This window comes from Rhineura floridana, chromosome 4, assembly GCF_030035675.1.
Source record: "Rhineura floridana isolate rRhiFlo1 chromosome 4, rRhiFlo1.hap2, whole genome shotgun sequence".
In the NCBI taxonomy this organism is placed as follows: Eukaryota; Metazoa; Chordata; class Lepidosauria; order Squamata; family Rhineuridae; genus Rhineura; species Rhineura floridana.
Genome location: NC_084483.1, coordinates 30,865,729 through 30,892,854, shown reverse-complemented (window position 1 = coordinate 30,892,854; position 27,126 = coordinate 30,865,729). Strand labels below are relative to the sequence as shown.

Below are 27,126 nucleotides of genomic sequence, written 5' to 3'. Positions count from 1 at the left end.
GGTTTTAGAACGTACCTATAGCCAACAGATATTTCTATCAAACTTTAAAAAGGAGGGAAATTGGGCGGCTAGAGTGAATGCACCAGGGGAGCAGACCTCCTCTCTGAGATATTGTACTGCCCTACAGATTTGTAAAAATGCAAACACAATTTGGGTTGGTCTTTCACAGTCCCAGCCACTTCCTGTGTAGCTTGAAAGAATTTTGGAACATGTGCCTCTGAGCATATGGGGAGTGGTGGCAACACCTGCAAACAGCCCAAATTACACAAACAAGACATGTGCTGTGCTGATCTTGTTTTAGCAGGGAGGAAGCAACAATATTAAAACAGTTGACATAGTTCAGATGGTCACTTTAAATATGTTTGATTTACTTTGCAATTTTACTGAAGTTTCCTATAGTAAATCATTCTGTTTTGCTTCTGTTTCTGTGAATGCGAACTACAGCAACACTTTGCAACACTAAAAAAAAGATCCAAAAACAATTGTGGAATAATGGCACTGACTATTCTGCAGGATAGTTTCCAATGGACATAAGGAGTGTCTCAGTTTGCACAAGATGAAACAGTGGGACGTGAAATGTATTCTAGCAAAATTTATTTATTTATTTATTTATTTATTTATTAAATTTATATACCGCCCGACTAGCAATAGCTCTCTATTCTAGGTGTGCTCTATGGTTTTAACTGACCATGCCCACCTTTCCTTAAGTGGAGTAGTTTAAGCATAGCAGGCTGAAAACATGCATCTTGGGCAGGCCAAGTTTCTTTTTTCCAACAGCTAGAGTCATTGCTTAAGTTGCAACATATTGTAATCTGTCTGATTTTACATCAAACTGCAGTTTCAGATTTAAAGTGTTAATGTGACCAAAATAGAAATAGAGCATAAGCTCCAGTTTGAAACAAAAAAGGCTGTCGTCACCATCATATGACACTGACCAATAAAAAGGCTTTGAAATTAATAAAAATAAATTTGACACAGATTTCTAGGATGAATAATGAGAGAAATATAATTTTCTAGGATAGATTCTCTGTACAAACAATAATAACACAGAAAAGAAGCAAAGAAGAACACCAACAAAAATACAAAAATGAAATTCTCAATCTTTGGAGATAGCAGGTGTTGCCACCATTCACCATATGCTCAGAGGCACATATTAACCAAATTCTTCCAAGCTACACAGGAAGTGGATTGGACTGTGAAAGACCAACCCAAATTGTGTTTGCATTTTGACAAATAGGAGGTCAGGTCTCCTGCTCCCCTGGTATACTCGGTAAAGCTGCCCAATTTCCCTGCTTTTTTAGTTGAATAGAAATATCTCTTGGCTATTGGTACATTCTTAAATCACAAGATTTTTTGCCTATTAGCGAATATAATACTGGTTCACTAATAACTGGCAGGTTCTGTGCTGTATTTCCCCAGCAAGCTGATTCTGAGCTATACAGCACTTCTGGTATACTACAGCCAACTCTTGCGGATTGCCTCTACCATTTACTATCATCAAGCCAATAAGCACAACCACCCAAATTTACCATCCATGTGGCAAGTCTCAATGTCAAGGGTATGAAGAGGAGCACCATTTCTCCATAACAATTAGATTTTCTGGCCTTAAGGGCTTGCTAAAATCTCAACATTTCGTGGAAGCATTCCAAGTCATGATACTTTCATCCCAAAAAAACAGATGTCAAAAAAGATGACATGCATTTCCTAAACCACAGAAATGTCTGGTTTTTCAGACATACATGTTTAGTCGGCAGTACTTGACCAGCTTTCACAAATGTGTAGCCTTCTGACCTGCATACACAAAAATGTCAGAATGTGGCTGGCCATTTTTCTTGGGATGTTGATTGACAGGTGGGAGATGGTAACTTAGTTACCAAGAATAAACTTGGGATCAGGGAGGCTACAAAAAAAAAAATCACAGTTTCACACATGGCCATCAAGTACATATAGCATACTTCATTTATGCCAGACAAATGGGTAAAAAGAAACCCATTTTCTCCGTCCACAGAAGGGGCAACAGGGGCAGTAGAAATAAAAGTTGTCCAAAGTACAATCCTATGAATGCCAACTCAGAAGCTTGCTCCCAGTTAAGCATGAACATGGTTGCAGCCTCAGAGCTGAAATACAAAAGCTATAGTTTCATGTGATAAAATCAGTCTGTGGTTCAGACTGTCCATGTCGGGTTGAACATTTGAAGGCTAGCCCTTTTCCCTAACATGCTAGTTCTATCTAGGACTCCTGCTTAAAAAAAAAAAGATGGGGAGGAAGAATTCAGAAATTAAGTCCCCCACCTGAAGGAGCACAGTGCAATAACAGCATCATCCTGTGAGCTTGCTAATGATCATTTGGAAAAGTTGAATCAGGAAAGTAGTACTGTCTGAACCCCCTTTGTATTAAAATAGAATGCAACATGCATGAAACTTTTAATAATCCAAAGAATAAAATCAGACTTATAGCACAGAATTAGTTTTAAAACAAGCAAGCCCATACTTAAATTAACCTATAAACAATCTCAACGCAACTTACAGTCCCGATATCATCTTCATAACTTGTAACCTGCTTGTAATAAGGTGATCCTGAAAGAATTCGCCACGCCGACAGACCACAGCTACTTGCTTTAGAACGTCCACCTCTGTCATCGTCCATTTCACAGCCACCTGTGATCAAAAGTCTATCACAAGATGAAACAAAGCTTAGTTGTGACGTTCTCCAATTTTGCTTTGACCAATGAGCAATGATTTTAAAAGGAATTGCAACAAGTTATTTTAGTTTGCCATGTATATTTCAATTCTATTATAGGGATGTGTGTGTGTGTGTGTGTGTGTGTGTGTGTGTGTGTGTGTGTGTGTGTGTGTGTGTGTGTGTGTGTGTGAGAGAGAGAGAGAGAGAGAGAGAGAGAGAGACTGCTTTGGATACATTTGTCAGGAAGCACTTTGCAAATCCTTAAATAATGAACAAGCACTAACCATCTGTGATGACTTGAGAACTACAGAGTTATTTATATTAATAATTCTGGTACTTGGACCTAGCAAAATCCCATGACACATTCACTACTTAAAATTGACGCTCAGAGCAAGGGGAAAAAATCATGAGCTTTTTAAATTTTTATTTTTAAGCATCTAAGGCTGCAATTATATAACCACTTACCTGGAAGTAAGTCCCAGAGAAGTTAATGGGACTCACTTCTGAGTAGACATGCACAAGATTGCACTGTAATTCACCTAGACTGACAATTTTTCAAACTAATTGCCTGCTTTAATTCTTTTTTTCAGAACTCATCCTCAATTAAAAAGAAATGTAAGGAAGGGAGATATGGCATTATTTTACCCAAGTAAAAGCATGAAATAAAAGGCAAGATTAGTCATCTTTGATTTCCGTTGGCAAGTTATCACCATCTAGTGGTTAAAATGCATAGTTGAAGGAGTTTGAAACAAATCATTTTCCACCGAATTATAGATCAACAACCAAAAATGGTTTCAGCCAATGGGAAGTGTCGTGCTTTGCTTCAGAGTTACCACATCAGACACAATTTCTTTGGGGGGAAACAAATTATTGTTCACTACAGAATCTAAACTTAAGTTAAATTAATCACGTAGTTAGAGAAGAAATGGGCAGCAAGTGGTCTTGAGGGATTTTACTTGTCATGTGAAAGCAACATATGCGCATGATGCTAACCTATAGCTTACCATTAACTGTAAACCTTCCATCGAATCAGGGATGGAATTGCTCTGAGCTAACAGTGTAAAGTATTCCATTTGACAATTCTTATCGTGTGTTGCTACCACTGAATTTTTGGAGATGTAAAAATGCAGATACTGAAGACAGTATTTAATCCTGGGACATGTATCGTCTATATCTTATTGGAAAGAAGTCATACAAACAATGTATAGCTGATTATATTCTAATCTTAGACCCTTAAGTGTTTCTTTTATGCTATTAAGTAACAGAGCTATAACAAGTTCACAGAAACAGTAGTTACTTTAATGGTAATAGTAGAGAGACTCTCTAACCGAATATTGGCAGAGCAACTAATAAAGAGAAATGAATGGTGCAATATGAACATTATTTCCTACATTTAAAAGGGGTTTACTCTTCTTACTAAATACAGTAACTGGATATATCAGAGATCCTGCGAACTCAATTCTTTTAAAAGGACACTCATGCTGATGGAAGGGCGGGGGAGGAGATTTTCACTGATTCCCCTTTCCCCCTACAGCGCTCCCCCAATCAAAAATCTGCTCTAGAAGATTGGGAGGGACCCTCCAGAAAAGTGTGAGAGGTGCAAACGGCTGCAGTGGAGGGGATAGAGAAACCCAGTACAGTAGGGCCCCATTCATACGGCGAGTTATGTTCCAGACCCCCGCTGTAAAGTGAAAACCGCTGTAAAGTGGAATTCATTTAATAGAATGACGCACGATGCCCAAAAACCACCGTAAAAGTGGAACAAGAGCCATATGAGTGGGGCTTTAGTCTAACTGAGACCGCTGTATTAGCGGATTGCTGTAAAGCGAAGTGCCGTAAAGTGGGGCCCTACTGTGTCTGTTAGATCAGAGGCCCTTCTCAAAGAAAAAGGAGCACTTCCATTTGCACAAATGGAATTCAGGTTCGAAGCCATTGTGCTCAACTTCTACTGGTTTAGCAAGAAGAGTACTGTCTGAAGAGCTTCTTCACTGTAAATATTTGAAAAAGGCAGTCCCCCAACTATTTCTGTTAAGACATTACGAATATCTGTTACATACATCAGTGGTTTCCCAAACTCTAAGGCACAAGCAATTTGGAGAGAGGGGTAGTTCCTGGAGAGGTGATGGTATTCCAGCAACGGAGATCTAGCATCTGGAAGCTCTACAAGGGCACAGAACTGTAAGCAATATCTCCAACCGGTAGGTAGCACTATTCCAAGTTCTCAGTGCATAGCTAGGTTTCTGAGTCATGTCTTAGAGGGGGGGAAAAGGGAAATGGACTGCCTTCAAGTCAATTCCGACTTATGGCGACCCTATGAATAGGGTTTTCATGGTAAGCAGTATTCAGAGGGGGTTTACCATTGCCTTCCTCTGAGGCTGAGAGGCAGTGACTGGTCCAAGGTCACCCAGTGAGCTTCATGGCTGTGTGGGGATTCGAACCCTGGTCTCCCAGGTCATAGTCCAGCACCTTAACCACTACACCACCTGGAAAAGATCCAATCTATGCTGGAAGCCTGCGCTATTGGTTTGACCTGCAAATTCTTAATCAAGTTTGTTCTGCTAAGCAAACATTACAACTGGTGGCAACAGCTTCAAGCTGAAAAAGCCTTACTGAATGAGAAGAAATTTATGATGGCAAGGAACATATGTGGGTTTCTAGTGGTTTCTTCTCCTTCTGCCTTCCTCCCAGACTGGAAGGCTTCGGAGGGAATCCAAGATGCTATCTTCTTGTTCTTTTTGAATCTCAGAGGTGGCTTGGTTCTCCAATCCACACACAGCAGCCATGGAGAATGATTCTGTGCAAATGCCTGCCAGTGGGCTGGAGAGCTCAGGTGGGTAAAAATTAGAAAAAGGCCCAAGTTGAAACCATCTGAGTGCATGACACTAGCACACATCACAACATTATTTGTAATTTAAATGTCTCTTCTCAGGATAGGTGAACTTTAACAAAAGCTAGAGTAAAGCTGACATATCAAGTTGGACAAAAACCATTTTCCCCAGTGAAGAAAACACAACATCTGTATCATCACAGCAGATGCTGAAAATTTTAAACAATTCTTCACAGAGCTGGCAAACTGCAGCACATATCAGACGGAGCTATATTAAGAAGACGAGAGACACAGCTATCAAACAAACCTTAAAGCTCCACTGAGGGTCACCAAAAAGGTCTGGACTCGCTTATAAATTATGACTTTTTTTTTTAAGGACTAGCCAAGAGACACAATAACAACAGGGGGGAAAGGTTGATAAATAGTCTGAGGCCATCAACACTTTGGGACCGATGTGCTCAGATTGCTAGACCATGAGTGAGCTATAATTTAGCCAATGGGAGGGGGGCAATGGAGAAATAGTGAGTGCAACATATGGTTGTTCTCTCTCTAGTTCAGTGCCTAGCTCAGGGCCATAGCTCAGAGCTTCTGCTTTGCATTCAGAAGGTCCGGGTTCAATCCCCGGCATCTCTAGGTAGGGCTGGAAGAGGCTCCCTACCTGAAATCCCGGAGAGCCGCTGCTAGTCGATGTATACAATAGTGAGCTAGACAGACCCAGGGTCTGACTCCATATAAGGCAGCTTCCCATGTTTCTCCCTCTTTTTTGGGGGGGGGGAGCAGGCTAACAATATTTACGCTCGAACAGCTAATGTGTTTTCTTTAATGAAGTACTAAGAGGGGGCAGCCAACGTGGTGCCCTCAAGACATTTTGGGTTCCAAATCCCATCGGCTCCAGCCAACATGGTCATTAGTCAAAGATGATGGGATACCTGGCAGGCACCACATTGCCTACCCCTGAATTAAGAGATAAAAGCAATATAGAAATAAAATAATACAATTTTATACAATACAATGCTGACATAGTTCCAGTTCAGATGTAAAGCTAAGCTTAAAAGCTGAAGATGAGTGTGAACTTTGTGCCTGTACACAAATCAGGATCTTAAACTAACTTCATACTGTGGTTTAAGATCCTGCCTTGCTCTAATCCTGGTAATCTTAGTTTCCCAGTCTGGATATAAAGGGAAGCTATGTTTAATTGAGGACTTCCTTGGCTAAACATGGCAGGCCAAGAAGGGGAAAAGCAGTACCAGGAAGGAGTAAGCAGAGACAGGTTTATGCATATCCCAGCTTATTAAGTCAGCCATGATTGGATGAAGATCAGGGCCATATTAGCTTACTGGTTTGTACAAAGTGTGTCCCTCATTTAACAGAAGAGTCTTTAACCTAACAGAAGCCACCATTAAGAGAAGAGGAGGAGAGATATAAGAACAACAGAAGAGCCCTGCTGGATCAGGACAGTGGCCCTTCTCATCCAGCATCCTGTTCTCACAGTAGCCAACCAAATGCCTATGGGAAGCCCTCAAGCAGGATCCAGGTGCAACTGCACTTGCCCAACTTATGATTCCCTACAACTGGCACTCAAAAGCATACTTTTCATCGATTCCTCCTTTCCCCATGCCACCTTCCATGCTGTTCAGGAGGGTCCCCTAACCCTACCCTGAAGTGTATTTCCCAAGGGGCTGAACCCTCCACACACCCTTTTTCCACTGAAGTAAATGCAGATGCAGCCCACTATATTTAGTAACAAAAATAAACCACAGTTTCACATTTGAGTTATTAAATTTATTTCTTGCCCTTCACCAGAAGGTTCCAGGGTGTTTCACAACAATATAAAACGCAGTATTAAAAACAGCATAAAACAAATTACAGTCACAACTAGAGTTCCTATACCCAGAGCAGTTGGCTTGGAAATCTACTCATCCAAGTGGCTTTTCTGCACACTGCTCTTCACTGCAGATCCCATGAAAAGCCACTGCAGAGACTCCCCACAACATGGTGGCACAGGCAGCTGCAGCGGGAGATCTGTGAAATATGTGGAAATGGGCTGCATATGCCTATCTGCTCACACAGGGCAAATTTCAGTCTAAGTCAGGCTTTCCCAACCTTTGGGTCCCCAGATGTTGCAACTCCTACCAGCCCCAGACACAGCATGGCCAATGGTCAGGAATTTGGGGTGGAACATCTGGGGACCCAAAGGTTGGGAAAGGCTATCTAAGCCATTGTGTTGGACCATGAATTCATTCACACATTTCTTTTTTCTTCCCACCATCATAAAACATTCTCACTACAAGTATCAGCTGGCCTCACAGAACACAGAAGAAGCCTCTAGTCTTTCAGACTTCTACTTCACAAGTATTTCCACAAACATATTTGACTCATTTATGTGTATCAAGACTGTAACCCAGCTGGGGCGAAGTGCTATATACATATTTATCTCAAATCCATACCTACAGCACAATTTCATTTACTGGCACAGCAGCTAACATCATTAAGAGGAGTGAATCCAACCAAGTCACTGTCCAAACAGAATTAACTTCCAATTGCACAATGGAACTCCCCCTCCCCCTATTCCCCATGCACATACCCCATTGCCCCCCACAAAAGATCTGCCTTGGATGATTAGGAGAACCCCCAGAACAGATTTGGGGGGTTCTGGGGAGACATAACATTGCACGTCCAGAATGACTTTCACTCACAAAATGACTGTTAGATACAACACAGATGTCTTTGATGGAAACAAAGATGCCTGTAATGAAACCACTTGTTGGGAACTGTTATTAAATGTGTCACGGGTTTGAAGGAGTTAATGGAATGCCTGGGAGTATGAGTGATGTAAGATTACCATGTGGGAGGGGGTGTATGAGTGAGAGTTCTAAGGGAGGTTTGAATAAAAGGCAATTGGTTTTGACAGTTAGGATTTTTTGGGGGGGGGGATTTGGAGTGGAAGGGAGGAGGTTGTAAGAGTGAGTTGAGTGGAAAAGAGTGGATTACATATTAGTTAGAGGGGGTAGGACAGGCAGGGAAGATAGGGACTATACATCAATATACTATTTAACATCTTGACTTTTAATACAGTTATTTGGTTCATTTGAATTCCTGTGTGTCTGCCTGGTGACATGCGCTACCATATCAGGGTCCTATTCAGTTCCTGTACCAATGTCCTATTGTGCTAACAGGGCACACCAGTGGTCACCTTTTGGGTGGGACAAAAGGGGGAAGGGCTGAAGCTTGTGGTGCAGAGAGCACATCTGACCCAAGCTGAGGCAAGTGTCACGCTGGGTGGAGATTTCCTGAACCAGGCGTGGGGTGTCAGGAAGGATAATCCCTAGTGAAAGGTGGGTTCACAACAATGACTCTCATTCCAAACTATGGAAAAGATGTGCCATGCAATAGCCTCACACAAAACATGGCACTGTTGAATACCAATTATAAAATGTTAACAATTCTAGCAGGAAGATGGAAATCTAATATTTGGTTATTATACTCGGCAAGTTCTTCTTCATTTTTTAATAAAGAGACGACAATTGAAAGAGCATAGCAGGAAAATAATCCAGATCAATTAAAAAGCAAAAACACCTACAGTGCTGTACAAGAAATGGCACCAGAAAGGCATGAGAACACACACAATGATCTTTTTATGAAACTGGAACTTAAAGCATTCAGATTTTAAATGAATGTTTTAACACCGTCAAATTTCTTATATAGTTCACCAACTACAAAAAAAAACCCCATTAAGAATGGGCATATGTCAAAATCCTTTGTACCATGGGAAGGGATGTCATCTCTGATGTTTAATTTAGGTTACAGAAAGGTTAGCAACTGCAATAAGTGAAAAGAATACCATATCAGGTAGGAGAGTATCAGGCAATACTTACAAAATAAAGCTGCAATCCTAATCCCACTTACTCCCCACTGGGAGTAAGCCCCATTGAATTCAAAAGGATTTACTTCTGAGTAAACACAGTTAGGATTGCACTGTAAGAGACCTAAGAGACCTGTAAGAAAGCTAATGGGAGTATTAAGGAGATTTCAGGGATCGCTGGATATAAAAATAATTCAATAGCATTACTTCAGAGCATACCTGAAAAACTGAAGTAGTAGTAATCAGGAGGATGTGTACACAAAAACAAAAAAGATAAAGTAGTTGGGGATAAAAGTATTCAACAACACTGACACCTTAATTTAAAAAATAAAATTGATCCATTAATAAAGGGAACAATGTTAAGATTTAATTTGATGGTTGAAACTTAATTTATTGTGTTGAAGAGAAATCACTGGAGGAAAAATGTAAATATTACCGAAGTGGGGGCGGGGGTAGCATTAGCAATAAAAAAATCTTCAGGGGGAAAAAAACCCAAATTTGGTTCAGTCTTTATTAACCTATTTCATACGGAATAATAAAACATCTAGAATCAGAATGTCAACAATGCAACAAAACACTTTAGAGAGTGGATTGGCGATTGCAATTTAACAAAGTACCGTCATCTAGCAATTTGGGTAGCAGCGTGTTTAAGTGGTAGAAGAAAGGGGATAGTAATTTAAGCAGGAATGTAGAACAGCTGAATGTTTGTTGTTGTTAAAACTTTAAAATATTGTACAGGGACCGTTTTCAAAAATGTATTAATATGTTGATGGAAAGGCCAGTTCAAGATGGTAAGCACAAGGAAAAAAATATGGCAAAGAAATCTTCAAAGTACAATGTTGCTAGAGTAATGGAAATATATTTGAAAGACAGGGCTTGCAATGTCTCTTAAGACTCAATTTAGATGCAGCAATAAACAGGGGGTTGTCATTACAAGAACAAGCCTCACTAAGCCCCACAGGCGGAGGGAGAAGATTACAAGTTTCCATTTCTAGTTTGCTGTTTCACTTGACTAAGCATTACTGGAGGGAAGAGGCAACATGAGTACTGAAGGACTGCAAAATTAGCCCTGGCCCAAGGTCATGCGACTATCCTGGTCACTCTTTCAGGGTTCAAAATTACAAAAGACTCCCCACTGCACAACATTCGGTCTCATCACAAGAGGGGCCTGGAGAGTGGCATGACCTCAGAACCGGTGCGAATCATGCAGCCCCACAGTCCTTCTACACATGCGTTGCCTCTTCCCTCCACTAATGCCTGAATAGGGCTATATTTGGCAATCAAACAAGGATCAAAGATTCACATGTCCTCCTCTTCCCCACAAAGGGGCCAGTGTCATGTAGGGTTAGAGTGTTGGACTGGGATCTGGGAGACCAGGCTGCAAGTTACTGCTTGGCCATGAAGCTCACTAGGTGACCTTGGGCCAGTCACCACTGTCTGTCAGCCGAACCTACCTCATAAGGTTATTGTGAGGGTAAAATTGGGAGGGAGAGGACCGTGTTTGTAAAGTACCTTGACCTCCTTAAAGGAAAGGTAGAACAGAAATTAAATAAATAATAAATAAAATGAAGGAGTGCACGAGGCCAAGGCTCACCGGAGCTCATGAAAAATAGACTGCTCCCAATTAAAGCAAGCATTACATTTAATTGTATTCCAAACACATCACTGAAGGGCAAACAACTGTTTTTTCAGTTCAGGAACTCAGCTCGGAGTCCTCATATTATTTCAAACTGCCCCAACAGCATATCAGGTCTCCATGGCAAACCCTTGAACTCTTGACCTTCATCTTCCATGAGTAGACTGCCCACCTTTTACAGGACTCATGATGTCAAGAATGAGCAAGGAACGATGACACTAACATTTTCACCATCAGATTTAATCCATGGCAAATGGCATAACATAGCAATTTCATCACAGGGCTACTCCCTTATTTGTCACTGGTGAAATATCTATCATTTTGACAGATGAGTGAAGGGAGGACCAAAATATGGCAGAGACCCCTATAGGTGTGATGCACCATTGTGAATGATACTTATTCTGCAAAAACACACACACTTCAGGTTCCCATAAGTGTAGGCCAAGTCACTCAGTATTTATTTATTTATTTTATTTATTTATTTTATTTCATTTTTAAACCGCCCATAGCGAATAGCTCTCTGGGCGGTGTACAAAAGATTAAAAGTACAGAAATACAAAATATCACAATAAATAAACTGAAACAAAGAGATTTAAAATTGTAACATTAAACGCATTAAAATGCCTGGGAGCATAGCCAGGTCTTAACCTGGCGCCGAAAAGATAGAAGCATCGGCGCCAGGCGTATTTCTTCGGGGAGGCTATTCCACAATTCGGGGGCCACTACAGAAAAGGCCCTAGATCGAGTAAGTGTCCTCCGGGCTTCCCGATGGGTTGGTACCCGGAGGAGGGCCTTAGACGCTGAGCGAAGTGACCAGGTCGGTTCATAGCGGGAGAGGCGTTCCACAAGATACTGCGGTCCCACGCCGTGTAAAGCTTTATAGGTCAAAACCAGCACCTTGAATCTGGCTCGGAAGCAAATAGGTAGCCAGTGCAAACGGGCCAGAACAGGTGTTATATGCGCTGACCAGCTGGTCCTCGTCAGCAGTCTGGCTGCTGCGTTTTGCACTAGCTGAAGCTTCCGAACTGTCTTCAAGGGCAGCCCTACGTAGAGCGCATTACAGTAATCCAACCTAGAAGTTACCAGAGCATGAACAACTGAGGCAAGGTCATCCCTGTCCAGGTGTATCAGGTGTAGTGGGCCATTTTTGCCCACTCTGCAACACTGGCCCCATATGCAATGCTTTTGAGAGAAAGACAACCATTACTAGGACAGAAAGTAAAAGCAATTCACTATAAGACATCTTTGGGATGAGGGGAAAATCTGCCCTTCCCCAAGGTGACCTCTGTATCTGGGATGAGGGACAACTCTGGCCCATTACTTTTGCCCCACAGCACTCAATGCAAGCTAAGGAGAATTTAAACAAATCCTCATCTACAGCACCAACTTAACTGGGTATCCTCATGCTCAGTTCCACTTCTTGTGGCAATGCCAACGTGTGACATATCCCGGGCTTTTGAAATATGTTCTCACTCTCAGTTGGGAAAGATATAAGACGGCACGATATGCTATAAAAGAATATCATGCAATATCAGAAGGAATTTTGACCATGAAAGGGCCATAGCTCAGGGGCAGAGCATCTGCTTTGCATGCAGAAGGTCCCAGGCTCAATCCCAGAATCTCTAGGGTAGAACTGGGAACGTTCCCTGACTGAAACCCTGATGAGCTGCTGCCACTCAGTGTCGACAATACTGAGCTAGTTGGACCAACAATCTGACTCAGTATAAGGCAGCTCCCTATACTAAAGTGTACATCACAGCTCAAGTTCCCACAGTTGAAGTATTCCCTTTAATACTTTGCTGGAAAAGGCAAGTACCCTCTCTGGGAGCTTTAAAAATTATAGCAACACACTGGGGGGTGGGCAAGAAGCAGAAATAAGCCATACACCTCACAAAGGGCTGTCAATTTGCTGATGAAGCTGTAAATTTGCTGTCAGCTACAGTCATCACAGAAAAGTGTGAGGAAAAGGAGCCTCATTAAAAAGGAATTGAATATGCGGGAAATATTTGCAGAAGCAGAGTTCCAAATATTCAACAACACGAATGGTAACAGAAGAGAACTGTGAAACGCGGTATAGTCATAAAACAGTTTATTATGAAACTGCCTTTCATATGTGCTATCTTAACCAGACATATTACAAAGAGGAGAACAGAAAGCTTTTGGTTTATCAAAGTTGGGCAGTCCTGTCTGAGCAATGGGCAAAATTCCAAAATCCACAACTAAGCTGGGCTTAGAAATAAATCTATTTCAAAACCCGACAGAAACACACTGATGATATTCAAATTCATCAATGTATTTGCAAAAGCTTTAAAGACCAGACAGACACATCATTCTCCCCCCCACCTTTGGTTTACTCTGTGCTCCCATTTCTGAAGGATCGTGTTAAAAAAAGAGAGAAATGAATACAACAGAAAGTTCCTTTGGGGGCTAATCGGATATCTTTGCCACACTCCCTCTATTCCATCCAGCTTCAATGATTACACCCAGCAAGTCAGTCAGCTAGAGGAAAGACAGCTAATATGCTTATTCTAAGGCCACATAATACATCTGTTTGAGAAATAATTTGCAGTTTTGGCTGAAGCAAAACTACCACTTTCTTACTCTGCAGGTTTATACCTCAAATCGGAGAAATGCCAAGCAGTGCAAGCAAGTGCTCACAGTATCTTGGATAGATGAGCTAAGAAATTAAGAAAGCAGAGATAGTAGGCTTTACTTTGCTCTCATTTAAAAAATAAAAATATAAACTGAATTTTCACACTTAATGTGGCAATCATGCAAGCTACAGAATTACTCTATTTAAAAAGAAAAAAAAAGTAGGAATCTAAGATGACTTTGAAAGACTTATTTTAAAGCCATCCATGGTTGATCTATTATTTATCTTGTTCTGTATGTGGAAAACACCCAGAACATACTAGATGATTTTGGATACTATCCTCGTAATGGTCTGCTCTATGTCATCTCCATGTGCTGCTTTGAAAATATTTCTACTCATCAACAACAACATGCTTCATTCTTTCATCATGCAACTGAATTGCAGAGAGCACATTGCTATTTAATAAAAAAAGATCTTTAGACTAACAAACTTACCGGTGTGTAGGATGATAAATTACTGCAGTTATTCCATTGATATTATGGCTGCTGAAGCTGAAACTATGGCTCTCTTGGAAACTCTGATTTGTTCCAACACTAGACAAAAGAAAAGGTATTTATTGCATTTATATATCGCCCATGAACAGGCAAGTTCTCTGGGCAGTTTACGAAACACTTAGATTTTTTTAAAAAAATCAAAAATGTTAAACACAAGACTATAAGCGATACAAATCAGGATTTTAAAAGTCAGAACAGAGACAGCAACATAAAATCAATTTAAGATCAGCATTAAACCAAGAAGGGGAAAAGAAACTAGTGCAAGAATTCTAAAAGCACAAAAGCGACTATGTAGTTGTAAACTAAAAGAAAAAATAAATAGGTCTTCACCAGGCACATACAAGTCAGTAGCATGAATGCCAGGCATTGTATAAGTATGGTGTCACCACCAAAAAGCCTATCTCCCGAGTAACCGCTCATCTCCCTTCATTAGGCAAAGGGAACTGAAGAAGGGCTTCTGAGGAAGATCTCAAGGAACAGGCAGGTGTACAGTATATCAAAGAAGACAATGCTTCAAGTCATCTGGTCTTGGTCCCAAGCCATTTAGGGCTGTAAAGGTCAAAACCAGCAGTTTGCATAAACAGACTGTAAGCGAGTGCAGGTGACACTGGCATAGTCTTTGCTACACTCCCACAATTCATAATTGTCAGTCCCTATTAGTGATTTAACTGTGCTATTTTGGACATTCCTGGACCATTTTCAAAGGTAGCCCCACATATAATATTTATTAGATTCCATTTATGAATCACTTCCCATAAGATATCTTGAAGCGATTTCACAGTAAAAATAAAATTCATTGCAATAATTCAAAAGATAAACCATTCATTTTACTAAAAGGGGCCCCCCCAATCAACATTGTTGTTGGGTACAGGAAGCATCGACAATTGTATTTACCTTACAAGATAGCTTTTCAGTTCACCACGGTAATTGATGACTAGCAGCTCAGCTGACCATTGGGCACTTGCTTTGTATTCCAGAAAAATCAAACCAGCAATAGCATAGGTCAAGTCTCCTGGGAAGCTAGTGCCCTATACCAAAATAAAACATTTCTTAAAACAAATTTCAAAATAACTTTGTTCAGCAAGAGAGTTAAAACAACCCCAGGAATGAAAAAAAAAACCCGTTTCTACACTGAACCCCCCTCCCAAAAAGCCAGTAGTGTAGTGGTTAGCATGCTAGACTAACACAAGATACCAGGGTTTGAATCCCCACTTGGCATGAACTTCCTGGGTGACCTGGTGACAGTCACTATCTCTCAGCCTAGCCTACCTCACAAGGTTGTCGCAAGGATAAAATAGCAGAGAGAGAAATCACCTCTGCTGCCTTGAGCTCCTTGAGGGCAAAGTGGGACATGAATATAATAAATACTTTTTTTAAAAAAGTTCTTTATTTGTCAAAAAGCATATAAGTTCCCAACTGCCTGCTAGAAATGAAAGTGCAGGTGGTAATAACAGCATTCAACAAGAAAGTACATCCTTGAGTTTCAATGACTTCAACATATTACAATCTGGACAATAAACCCAAACAATCACTATACAGGTATTTTTTCAATGACATATTAGCCATGCTAAAAGAGGCAAGGTAACAGCATGAACCTCCTTCCAATGATTAGACAGGCCTTTAACAAAAGGGGCAGGAACCTATGGCGCCCCGGTTGACTCCCAACAGCCCCAGCCAGCATGGCTAATAGTCAAGGATGATGGGATTTGGAGTCCAACTGCATCTGGAAACCCACAAGTTCTCCACCTCTTTTTGAAAGGTGTCCTTTCTTAAAATGTTTGAGAGGTTACAACTATGTGATAAGATGCCTATTAGGAAGCCCAAGTAGCATATTTGTGATTAAATAAAATGAAAGGATGAAGCTGCAGCAGCATGCAAGACTTCTGACAACATAGGAGGCAGTGTCCTTTCCCATATACTAGTTCAGATGCTAGACCACATTCCTTTGGGAACTGCTATCTTTGGAGGGGCACAACCATGGCAATTGCACCCAACGCACCAGCAGCTTTGTGGGTACAAGAAGCATTAATGCACTTTTATTTAGCCACCGTGCAAAACACTGAACACAAATTAACCAATAAACATGCAAAATGACTAATCAACCAAACGAGCCATAAAGCATTCACAATGCAAGCTCTCAACATAAGTACATCATATTAAACCTATCATAGCTAAAGAGCATTATTTGCATGCAAACTGGACTTGTAAAATCAGGAGAAGAAATGTAAATACCGGTGAAATGACCAAGAGCTCACTGCCGACCAAGTCAAACACTCGCACGGTTCCTGTGCTTTCACCATAGGCAAGCAAGGTACAATCATGACTCCATGCCACACGTCTCCATTGTGGGCTGGGATCCTTTGGAACTATGGGGAGGTGAAGAAAGGGCTGTTAATAAATCCATTGCTAAAACCTGATATGGTTAACTCTGCAACTCCCCCCCCAATCTCTTGAACACAGGTATGAATTGAAACAGACATGCCTTTTCTTGTTGCATCTCTGTGCAGATAATCTGTTCCTAAGAGATGCAAGTGTTAAGGCACTTTTGCTTGCACGAAGAAACTGTGCCAAGATCTTCCAGTTTCACTTTCCTGCTGCAGCCTGCCATCTGCCAAAACACACCATTCTAGAAGGCCTGTTAACCCTCAGGAGTGGCTTTGGGGGTGGGAAGGGGCTGTAGTGGAAAAGAGGAGCCAGGAAAGTCCTGTTGCATGAGCAGGGTTGTGCTCATCCATCTCTGGATCCAACACAGTCTATCATATGGCATCATGTACATACAACATGATTCTGTTAATCTCAAAGCCATGATTAAGCTTGGATCTCAGCTCACACTCTCCATTCCTTTTCTAAGCATTAGCCATGGTGCAGTGCAACAGGTACCAGTGTTAACCACCTCAATGGTTCCAATTTTTAAAGGACAACTGTGATGAAAGCTGATGGAAAGGAAACTCACCGGAGCTTGTGGGGGGTGGAACAGGGTGTTTACAAATAAACAGAATGTAGCCCCTTTTCAGCAGCTCTCAGAAGCAAGCAAATCTCCTCTTACCTGGGGAAAAACTGGGCTTTTTTTTTTTTCAAATCACAGAACACTATTATATTGTTGCTCTTAGATGTTCTCCCTCCAGACTGCAACACAAACCTCGAAGGAAAGTCTAATATTGTTGCCTCTCTCCTTCGAGGTTTACATCACAAAGGATGCCCTGTAGCCAAAGGATGCCATGTGGCCAGATGCTTATCAGCCTTTAATTTTTAACACGTTTGCAGTAGGCCAGAAAAGGGTCTCAGCTGTAAGAGCCACACAAACGGCACACAAAAGCTACCACATGGAACACCACATACAGTATAGCCTCCACAGGGTAGCCAGACTATCACCATCACGAACCCAAATGTCAATTCACCACGTGCCAGTCCTTATGAAATTAAACGGCACTATCCATTCAGAAGAAAAAAGCATCAGTAGGCTTGGGGGAACCTCAAGGTTTGCAGAAGTTAAAAAATTAAAATAAACCTAAGGCGTGTGCACACAAAACAGCCCAGTGAGAATGGCCATGCTTAGTGGACACAATATATATGCTGGCTGACTGTTGGCAGTTAAAACTGAAAATTGGGGCAAGTGGGGGGGGCAGTAAGGCAATGGAATAGAATATCTGGAAAACTGAACAGGAGCACTCCACACTACAGAGTTTTGTTGCAGGACCCACTTGATAATTACTGCTTTTTCTTAAATTGTACTTTTCTTCTATATAAAAAGCTACATACCTTGACATTTCCCAATGACAGACCCAAACTCATCCTTTGCAGACCTGGAACATTTGAATTTCATATATGAAACTTTATCCAATACGTTATATTCCTTAGCATATATTAACATTAATATTAACTGCGTATATTAATAGCAGATTGAACTGTATCAAGCAGATTTGTGTGACGCAGATAATGCATGAATATTAGTGCCGAGTTTCTGCACTGCGGTACAGTAAATCAGCAACATGGAAGAAAGGAGGAGGGTATAAAGAGATGTTTAAACAACGTATAGGAAAGACACAGAATAACAAGGGCATTCCTGTACTGGGAGGTAGCCTATGGAAGAAGCATGTTCTGATTTAGCATTTCTGATGGTTGCATGCCAAATAACAAATGTACAAACACCCTTTATACCAGCAGTGGGGAACCTCTGGCCCGTCGGCCAAATTTGGCAAGGAGATCTGAAATGTCAGGTGTGGGGCAGGTAATGATGTGGCTGCAAAAGAGCAATCAGTAACCTTAAAGTACACTTATATTTGTTCCTTGTCAAGCGAGGATTGCTGTCAGTGCCTATCAGCTAATCAGCACAGACAACAACCTCACTGGCATCAGTTGCACCAGGCAGCTCCCGATGAGAAACTCAGTAGTTCAGTCGATCCCTTCCTAAAGTGATCGCGGTAGGGATTAGCTGCACTAGGGAGTTCCCTGCTTTTGACAGGAATCTTCCTCTGCAGCCCAACTTGAGCAAAGTGTACTCCTAATTCTTTTCACTGAAATTGGGTCACCTGGCATCACGGTGACATTGGCTGACTGACAGGATATAAAGCCATAGTTGAAAGTTGGCTTCCAGGTCCTGCCTTGTCCTTAGCTCCCTGTCTGGATATAACTTGACACTATGATTCACTGTGACATCCTCTCTTTGCTCCCTCACTCACACAGAAGAGCAAAGGGTCTGTGAGAGTGCATGAAGCTCATGCATATCACAGCTTAAGACAAGATCTGATTGTGTGAAATGTCTAGAGTAGCAATATGGCTAATAAATGCATTATACGATCTTGCATACTCCAATTGTCAAGACAAAAATAAGAAAAGAGGTACACACATTCCATTATTATACAGTGTGGCTAAATACTACAGTTAGCATGGATTTTTCGCCCTCAGCAATATTAAATTGAAAATACCCTCCATGCCATTCTGATGCTTCCCATAATGTCATTTCAAAACAAAACCTTACAAAACGTATAGTCCTGAACTCAGAAACACTTGCTTAACAACCCTCTAAATTTTTATGGCAATACACAAAAGAGTCAGAAAGAATCAAGAGTTCAAAGTGTAAAAAGAGAGAAAAGAACAGACCCCTTTTGGATTTTTTTCTGTCACAGTTCTCATAATTTCTTGAAATTAATTAAAAATCAGCCATGTTCTCAGAGCACCTGTTATCCTGTTACTGACCTTGCCCCATACTCTGGCCTTCATCTTCTACAGTTTAAAAGTTTAAAAAATGCCTGGCTGACTTTTAATTAATTTAAGAAATTTAACATTGGACTCTATGATAGCACAGGCATGCTAAGTAAGAACCAACTGTCAATGTTCTAAAAGCCAGACTCACCACTGTTTGGTTTGGCTAATCAGGGGGCCACACCCATGCCAGACATTTATTCCACTTTAAATAGTCATGGCTTCCCCCAAAGAATTTGTGAAGTTTGTGAAGGGTACTGACAGAGCTCCAGCAGCCAGAGCGGTTTAACAATCAGCTACTCTGATTGAAGGTCTGTGAGGGGAACAGGGAGTCTCCTAGCAACTCTCAGCACCCTTCACTAACTACACTTCCCAGGATTCTTTGGGAGAAGCCATGACTGTCTAAAGTGAAATAAAGGCCTGGTGTCGATGTGGGCACGGACAGCTTTGGTTTAAATTTGAGTGGGAGGCTACCTGTGCCTGCTGTAGAATAAAAAGGTGTGGGAAACCCTGAAAAAGAATGATACTGTTCACAATGTTTTCCTTTTGGAAAGGAAAGGGGCTTCCCCTCTGCCCAGTACCCACCTACCCAATCTCCTCCCCTCCCCTCCCCTCCCCTCCCCTCCCCCCCTTCCTCCCTCCCCCTTCCCCAGGTCACCTATCCTAAGCATGATTGCATGGGAGTAAATCCCACTGAACTCAAAAAGCATACAAATAATCAAACCTGCCCTTCCCTCCTCCTCCTCCCTCCTATCCTCTCCCTCTTGCCCCTTCCCTCCTCCTTCCTTCACCCCTCCCTTCCCCTCCCCTCCCCCATGGTCAATTTTACCTATCCTAAGCATGATTGCACAGGGGTAGATCACACTGAATTCAATAAGCATGCAAAAGATCAAACCTGCCCTCCTCCTCCCCCTCCTGCCTGCTCCTCTCCCCCTCCTCCCTTCCCCATCACTTGTGGGCAGTTTCACCTCTCCTAAGCATGATTGCAGTGGTGTAAATCCCACTGAACTCAATAAGCATACAAATGATCGATCCATTCTCAGCCAACCTGCACAGAAACTAATTTCTTACCTCCCAGTTTAAAAAGCGGAGAAATTCACTAATAGGCATAAAACCTTGCAGTTTAAGAATGTACCTATAGCCAACAGATATTTCTATCAAACTTGAAAAAGCAGGGAAATTGGGCAGCTAGAGTGAATTCACAAGGGGAGCAGGAGACCTGACCTCCTCTCTGAGATATTGTACTGCTGTACAAATTTGTCAAAATGCAAACACAATTTGGGTTGGTCTTTCACAGTCCCAGCCACTTCCTGTGTAGCTTGGAAAAATTTGGGAACATGTGCCTCTGAGCATATGGGGAGTGGTGGCAACACCTGCAAACAGCCCAAATTACACAAACAAGACATGTGCTGTGCTGATCTTGTTTTAGCAGAGAGGAAGCAGCAATATTAAAACAGTTGACATAGTTCAGATGGTCACTTTAAATATGTTTGATTTACTTTGCAATTTTACTGAAGTTTCCTATAGTAAATCATTCTGTTTTGCTTCTGTTTCTGTGAATGTGAACTACAGCAACACTTTGCAACACTAAAAAGAAGCTCCCAAAACAATTGTGGAATAATGGCACTGACTATTCTGCAGAATAGTTTCCAATGGACATAAGGAGTGTCTCAGTTTGCACAAGATGAAACAGTGGGACGTGAAATGTATTCTAGCAAAATTCTAGATGTGCTCTATGGTTTTAATTGACCATGCCCACCTTTCCTTAAGTGGAGTAGTTTAAGCATAGCAGGCTGAAAACATGCATCTTGGGCAGGCCAACTTTGTTTTTTCCAACAGCTAGAGTCATTGCTTAAGTTGCAACATACTGTAATCTGTCTGATTTTACATCAAACGGCAGTTTCAGATTCAAAGTGTTAATGTGCCCAAAATCGAAATAGAGCATAATGTTCAGTTTCAAACACAAAAGGCTGTTTTCACCATCATATGACATTGACCAGTAAAAAGGCTTTGAAATTAATAAAAATAAATTTGACACAGATTTCTAGGATGAATAATGAGAGAAATATAGTTTTCTAGGTTAGATTCTCTGTACAAACAGTAGAAACAGGAAAGAAGCAAAGTAAGAACAACAACAAATGTAATTCTCCATCTTTGGAGATGGTAGGTGTTGCCACCACTCACCATATGCTCAGAGGCACGTTACTAAATTCTTCCAAGCTACACAGGAAGTGGACTGGACTGTGAAAGACCAACCCAAATTGTGTTTGCATTTTGACAATTTTGTAGGGCAGTACATTATATCAGAGAGGAGGTCAGGTCTCCTGCTCCCCTGGTGCATTCACTAGAGCTGCCCAATTTCCCTGCTTTGGTACATTCTTAAATTGCAAGGTTTTTTGCCTATTAGTGAATACATCTTAAGCTGCAAGCCTATCCATACGTGCCTGGGAGTAAGCCCCACTGAACTCATAGGACTGCACTATTATTTACCTTACCTTATCTCTATGCACTGGTCTTGAACTGCTGCTAACAATTTTCCATTGCTAAAAGAGAAAAGGCTTGAATGAAAATCCTAACTTAATAATTACTGCTTTTAAAAGATTTCAGAAATAATTTTATTTATACCAGGTCTTAAATCTAAAAAGAACATGACATTACAGTAAGCTATAGGAACCTGAATTGTATGATATTCAGTAACAGAATTCCCTAATGCCTAATATTATTACGCCCTAAAAATCACTATGATTTAAAGGTCAAACAGTGGCCTGTTTTGCATGTCACAGTAAGTCAAGCCTGGGCAACCAGGGTTCAAATCCCCAGAGAATCATGAAGCTCACTGGGTGACCTTGAGCCAGTCACTGCCTCTCAGCCTAACCTACCTCACAGCGTTGTTATAAGGATAAAATGGAGAGGGGGGAAACCATGTACACCACCATGAGCTCCTTGAAGGAAAGGTGGGATATAAATGCAAGAATAAACCATGGCTTAACACAAATGCACGGGCTCTGGGTCAGGAGATTACGGCCGCTTTGTTCTTCCCCAATCCTTCTACTGCTGCACTGCACTGAACTAAGCCTGTGTGTCTCTGCAAGATCCCCCAACCCTCAGGAGAATTCAAGGAGCTACAACATCTTGCCCCCACATAATTCCCACTATCCCATTTGTTGCCAGCTTTCAGTCACAGGTCCTATATAGCATGAATTAAACCATTGTTCCCCTAATAATAGTCTTTCCCACCCCATTCATTCCTCCAGTCTAGGTTTTTCTGGTATCACCCCTATCCAGAAGGAGGGGGTGTCATCTGGGCAAAACCCTGGAGCATTCACAGAACACTCTGCATCCCAGTATTTGCTTTTAAAATGAAAATGAACACAACATAGCTAGTGCCTTCTGGAAATATTGCTCAAAATGAAAGGAAACTCAAGGAGAAACAGCCTCCCGGGTATGTTTTGAGGGGGTTTTTTTTCATAAAAAGGTTTTTGACAAGTTTTCTAAAATATCCTTCCCTATAGTCCTGCCCAATACTAACTGTCATTACTCTGTCGGAATTCAAAGCCTGTGGGAAATAAAAGCCTCCAACATATATAACATAAGAGATGGAACCATTGAAACCAAATCATACTCCCAATCCAGTTGCCTCAAAGGACATCCCCCACCAAAAGCCGTTTCATTGTTACTTGACTTGAATGACAGCTCTCACCTCCTGCTTCTGAGCGACGCACTTTCAAGCCCAACAAAATACTGTTCAGGAGGAATCTTACTCCCTTGCCAAGATGCACACAAGCCTAGCCTGAAACTATTAAATACGCACCCAGGGTATGGTGGGTGTTGATTAAAACAATGTATACAGTGTCATCATATACTTCATGAAATCCCAAGCCAAGTACAGTAGGGCCCCGCTTATACGGCGAGTTCCGTTCCGGACCCCCACCGTAAAGTGGAAATTGCCGTAAGGCGGGACCCCATTGACTTTAATGGGGCATGTCACGCGAAAATGATGCGCAAATGCCGCAAAAGCGGCTTTTAAAGAGGGGAGGAAAGCCGCCACATTAGCGGAACACCGGGAAGCGGGACCCTACTGTAACTGCAAAGAAGTGTAAAGGGTTAACAGCAGATTTCTTGGAGTAGGAAGTAAAGGCTATGTTATTTAAGAACGGCCACTATTTGTTGGTGTAAAACACCCCTACAATTCTCAACTATGCCTTTGAAGTTAATTTGTGCACTCACAAAATTACACTCCCCGTCAACTTTGTCAAAATTCTGCCTAGGCACAGCGTCTATTGTAGGAATTTGTACCTAGTTTCAAACACAACAAATCTGAAGTCAATATTTTGCAACATTATTACCATGCAAGCAACCTACCAAGATGAGAGATTCAGTATGTCCCACATTCAGAGACAGAGGTTTGAGGCAGACTCAAGTGTTAACCCCTCACGTTTTTTAAAATGTGGCAATTTTCCTTTGTAGGGAAGCTTGGTGGGAAAGGAGATTGCAAGATATTCTGGGCGGAGCTTTGTTGCCCCCCTTGGATAACTCTTGCCTTCCCACCTAATTACTACAGAGAAAGGATTTCTCTCTTTCCACATGGTCTCTCTCTCTCTTCTCAATGCCAAATTTGGATGGCCCAGTTTTCTTACCTATGATTTAACGAAAGCAAGGTTTCCCTCCCACCCCAGGGAATCACATCAGATCAAGCTGTTCAAGGTGTATACATGTGTACTCTTCCACCCCTGGTTTGATCCTCACAAGAAACCTGTGAGGTGGGTTAAGATGCGAGATAACAGTTGGCCCTTGAGTGGACAGATGATGCCAAGTCACCACAATTTAAATTCATTACTCTATCCACTGGTCTATGCTGCTGGCTCTCTTGAAAGCTATGGAGTGCTTCAGGTCTGATGCAAAACCATTCTCACGTACTTGAAAACAACGTTCAGTGTACAAATTTAACAAGGTCAACTACACTAAAATAAATATGTCCCAGTGAAATAGGAATTGCTTTCTGCTAGCAACGCTGGAGAACAACCTCCCACCACCAATACCAAGGGATGCCCCACACTGTAAAAGAAAAGAAAAGCCACCTACCTTGCGAGCACTAAATGCCAGTTAATCTGCTTACTGACCAGGCGGACAAGTCCAACGGGGAGAGAAAACTTTGCGGGGCTGGAAATACATACATGCTTATGTTGGACTGTGAAATGCTCATACATACAACCGCGTTGTCAGCCTTGTACATCTCACATCTATATTCTGAAAGAATTATTTAAAAATACTAACAGCAATTTCATATCCCTGGGATACATGCACATTACCCACCTGTGCCTTTCTTACTCAGCAAAAGTTATTTCAAATATTAATGTTTCAGAAGAGAAGTTTGCTACAGCAACCAACCACAGTTACGGTCACCAGGTTAATACCTTGCAAATGCCATATGCCTTTTTGAAGTAACTCACAGCAGGGTTTTGGTAACTTCTGTTTAACAAATTACAAAGAAACTTACCTGTACCACAAGTACTGGAGAAAAAATAGGGCAGGGCCTATAAAAGAAGAAAATATTTATTTAAATACAAAAGGCCCTGTTCAAATCTTTGAAAGAGAGCAAAACTGTTGAAAAGGTTACTTTCTTACTGCTGATCTATATATATTTTTTCAACTCATTTTTTTTAGGGAGAAGAAAATCAAAACAGAGAGATGAAATGGGACCTCCTTATCTTGTCATCCTTGATCTCCTCCAAGCTTCCAATTTTGTAAAGTTGGGACGTTGTTTAACCTTTTCCTCTCATTCCCAAGCCCCATCTCTTACCCCAGCAATCCTATATTGTAACACTATTTCCTTTAGCACATTCTAGTGCTCAAGTACAAAAGTGTCTTACCTCTTTAAACTGCAGTATTCCCTGCAACTATCCATCTCTTGTTTTGATTCATAGCAGCACACACAGCACATCTGTTAACAGTTTATCCTTGCCCAACATTGGGCCGGTACAATCTTAAGGTCAGTGTGTTACAATCCAATCCACTGCAGATCTACTCAGAAGTAAGCCCCACTGAACTCAGTGACGCTTATCCCCTCCCAGGTAAGTGTGTCTAGGACTGCAGTCTTAAGGAGTAGCCTTAAAAGCCTGAGTCTCCAGGCATTCTGTCAGATCCGGACAAGTGAGAACCACCAGCATCTCTTAGTGTCACCAATACTAATAAACCTTTGGATCAATATCCACTTAACATCAATTGGGGCAGGAGGCAATCAGGAGTGTAAGGCTGGATGGGAACAGATGGCTTTGTCTCTTCAGTATCAGGGTGGCATAGAATGCCACATAGATATGCTATCACAAGACAATACTTTTAGCCACCTTGAGGACCCAGTGGGCTAACAATGCAGAATACAAATGTCAGGGGCAAATACATAATAAATACAGCTACTATGGCTTAATAGAATTGGATTATCCATTTTTGATAAAGTACACTGGCAATATTTGGACATTATGTTAAACCATAGTTTTGTGGGACAAGATACAGCAAGTCTCAGGTTCACACACGCCCCTTCTCCCTTGTCTTCCCTCTGGCAGGATGGTGAGGAAATTGGTTAACATGTTAAACTCTGTTTAACTGATATCAGAAGGGAAAGCTTTCAAATGCTAAACTGCAGGTAACTGTAACAACAGTTCCTTGAAACAAGGCAGCTTCATAACCCATTGCTTTGAGTTAACTATGGTTTGTGTGAAATAAGCTAAGATTAACCATGGCCTGCGAGGATTGTCAGGCATGACAAACTGGGGCTAATCTAAACCAGAAGCAAAAGCACAGAAAAATGAATACACAGAAAAATCTTTACTAAGAGATTTGGAAAGACCCCTAAGGTAATACTGTAAGCCCTGCCGTGTGTGTGCGCGCACACACACACACATCAATGAGACACAATCTTGACAGGAAAAGCAAGGGCTGGGGGAAGAAAGAAAGGAAATTGAGGGCATTAAAGGAAGCACACTTTCTCCAATAATTATTATGCAATACAAGTTGCACTTGGCCCCCAAAACAACAGGTATATGACAATATCAGATAACAAACTACATAAGCAAATCCAGTGAATTCACACCCCATTCATTTCAGCCACATAAGATTCACTAAACAATCCATCAGTGCAAGCCGTGCATATTTACCTGTAATTGCTCTAGTGATGATAAATGATGCACCATGTTTCCGGTTGCCTCTTGGCTGCAATTACAAGGAGAGAGTTAGTCTACAACAACTGAACCCTTTATTCACCAGCTTACCAAGATAATAAAGTTTATAAATTACCTCTTGGGCTCTGCAACCATTTAAAATTATTTTTCAGCTCCAAGGGCACTTTCAGAAAAGGAGTTCTGCAAGCAAGCAATTCAACACGCTTGACACTCGCAAGCCATGTGAGGATGCTACCGGTCCCATCGCGGATGGCCATGAGTCCAAAACGGGCAGCAGGATCAATGCATGTGGCCAAGCCCACAGGTGATACAATGCACCCTCTTTAGCAGTTATTACCTCTTCCTTGGGATACCCCCTGCCCTAATTTAGAGCTACAGTCAGTAGTGGAAGGTACAATCTCAATACACTCTCTAATGACAAAGGCCCAGAAATGAAGTCTTCAGCACGAAGAAAAATATAAAATAAAAAAGATGATTCATTTGGCTGGCCTCTGTTTAGAAAGGAGCCACTGTGATGGTGTACTATTTACTTACACCTTTATTATTACATTTATGTCCTACATTTCCTCTGAGACCCTCAAGGTGGCATAAATTG

At 41.5% G+C, this 27,126-nt stretch overlaps 1 protein-coding gene across 2 annotated transcripts in view; it reads right to left on the bottom strand.

Moving 5' to 3' along the window:
* Positions 1-27,126, bottom strand: part of NBAS (NBAS subunit of NRZ tethering complex) — a 297,038-nt gene that overhangs the window by 265,236 nt on the left and 4,676 nt on the right. For both annotated transcript variants that reach the window (XM_061622739.1, XM_061622740.1), the window contains exons 2-10: positions 26,508-26,562; positions 24,854-24,890; positions 24,439-24,516; positions 21,852-21,899; positions 17,914-17,957; positions 16,387-16,520; positions 15,049-15,182; positions 14,095-14,193; positions 2,527-2,671 (exon numbers count right to left, since the gene is read on the bottom strand). In XM_061622739.1, the coding sequence (XP_061478723.1) occupies positions 2,527-2,671; positions 14,095-14,193; positions 15,049-15,182; positions 16,387-16,520; positions 17,914-17,957; positions 21,852-21,899; positions 24,439-24,516; positions 24,854-24,890; positions 26,508-26,562 (774 nt within the window). The remainder of the gene's footprint in view (positions 1-2,526; positions 2,672-14,094; positions 14,194-15,048; positions 15,183-16,386; positions 16,521-17,913; positions 17,958-21,851; positions 21,900-24,438; positions 24,517-24,853; positions 24,891-26,507; positions 26,563-27,126) is intronic.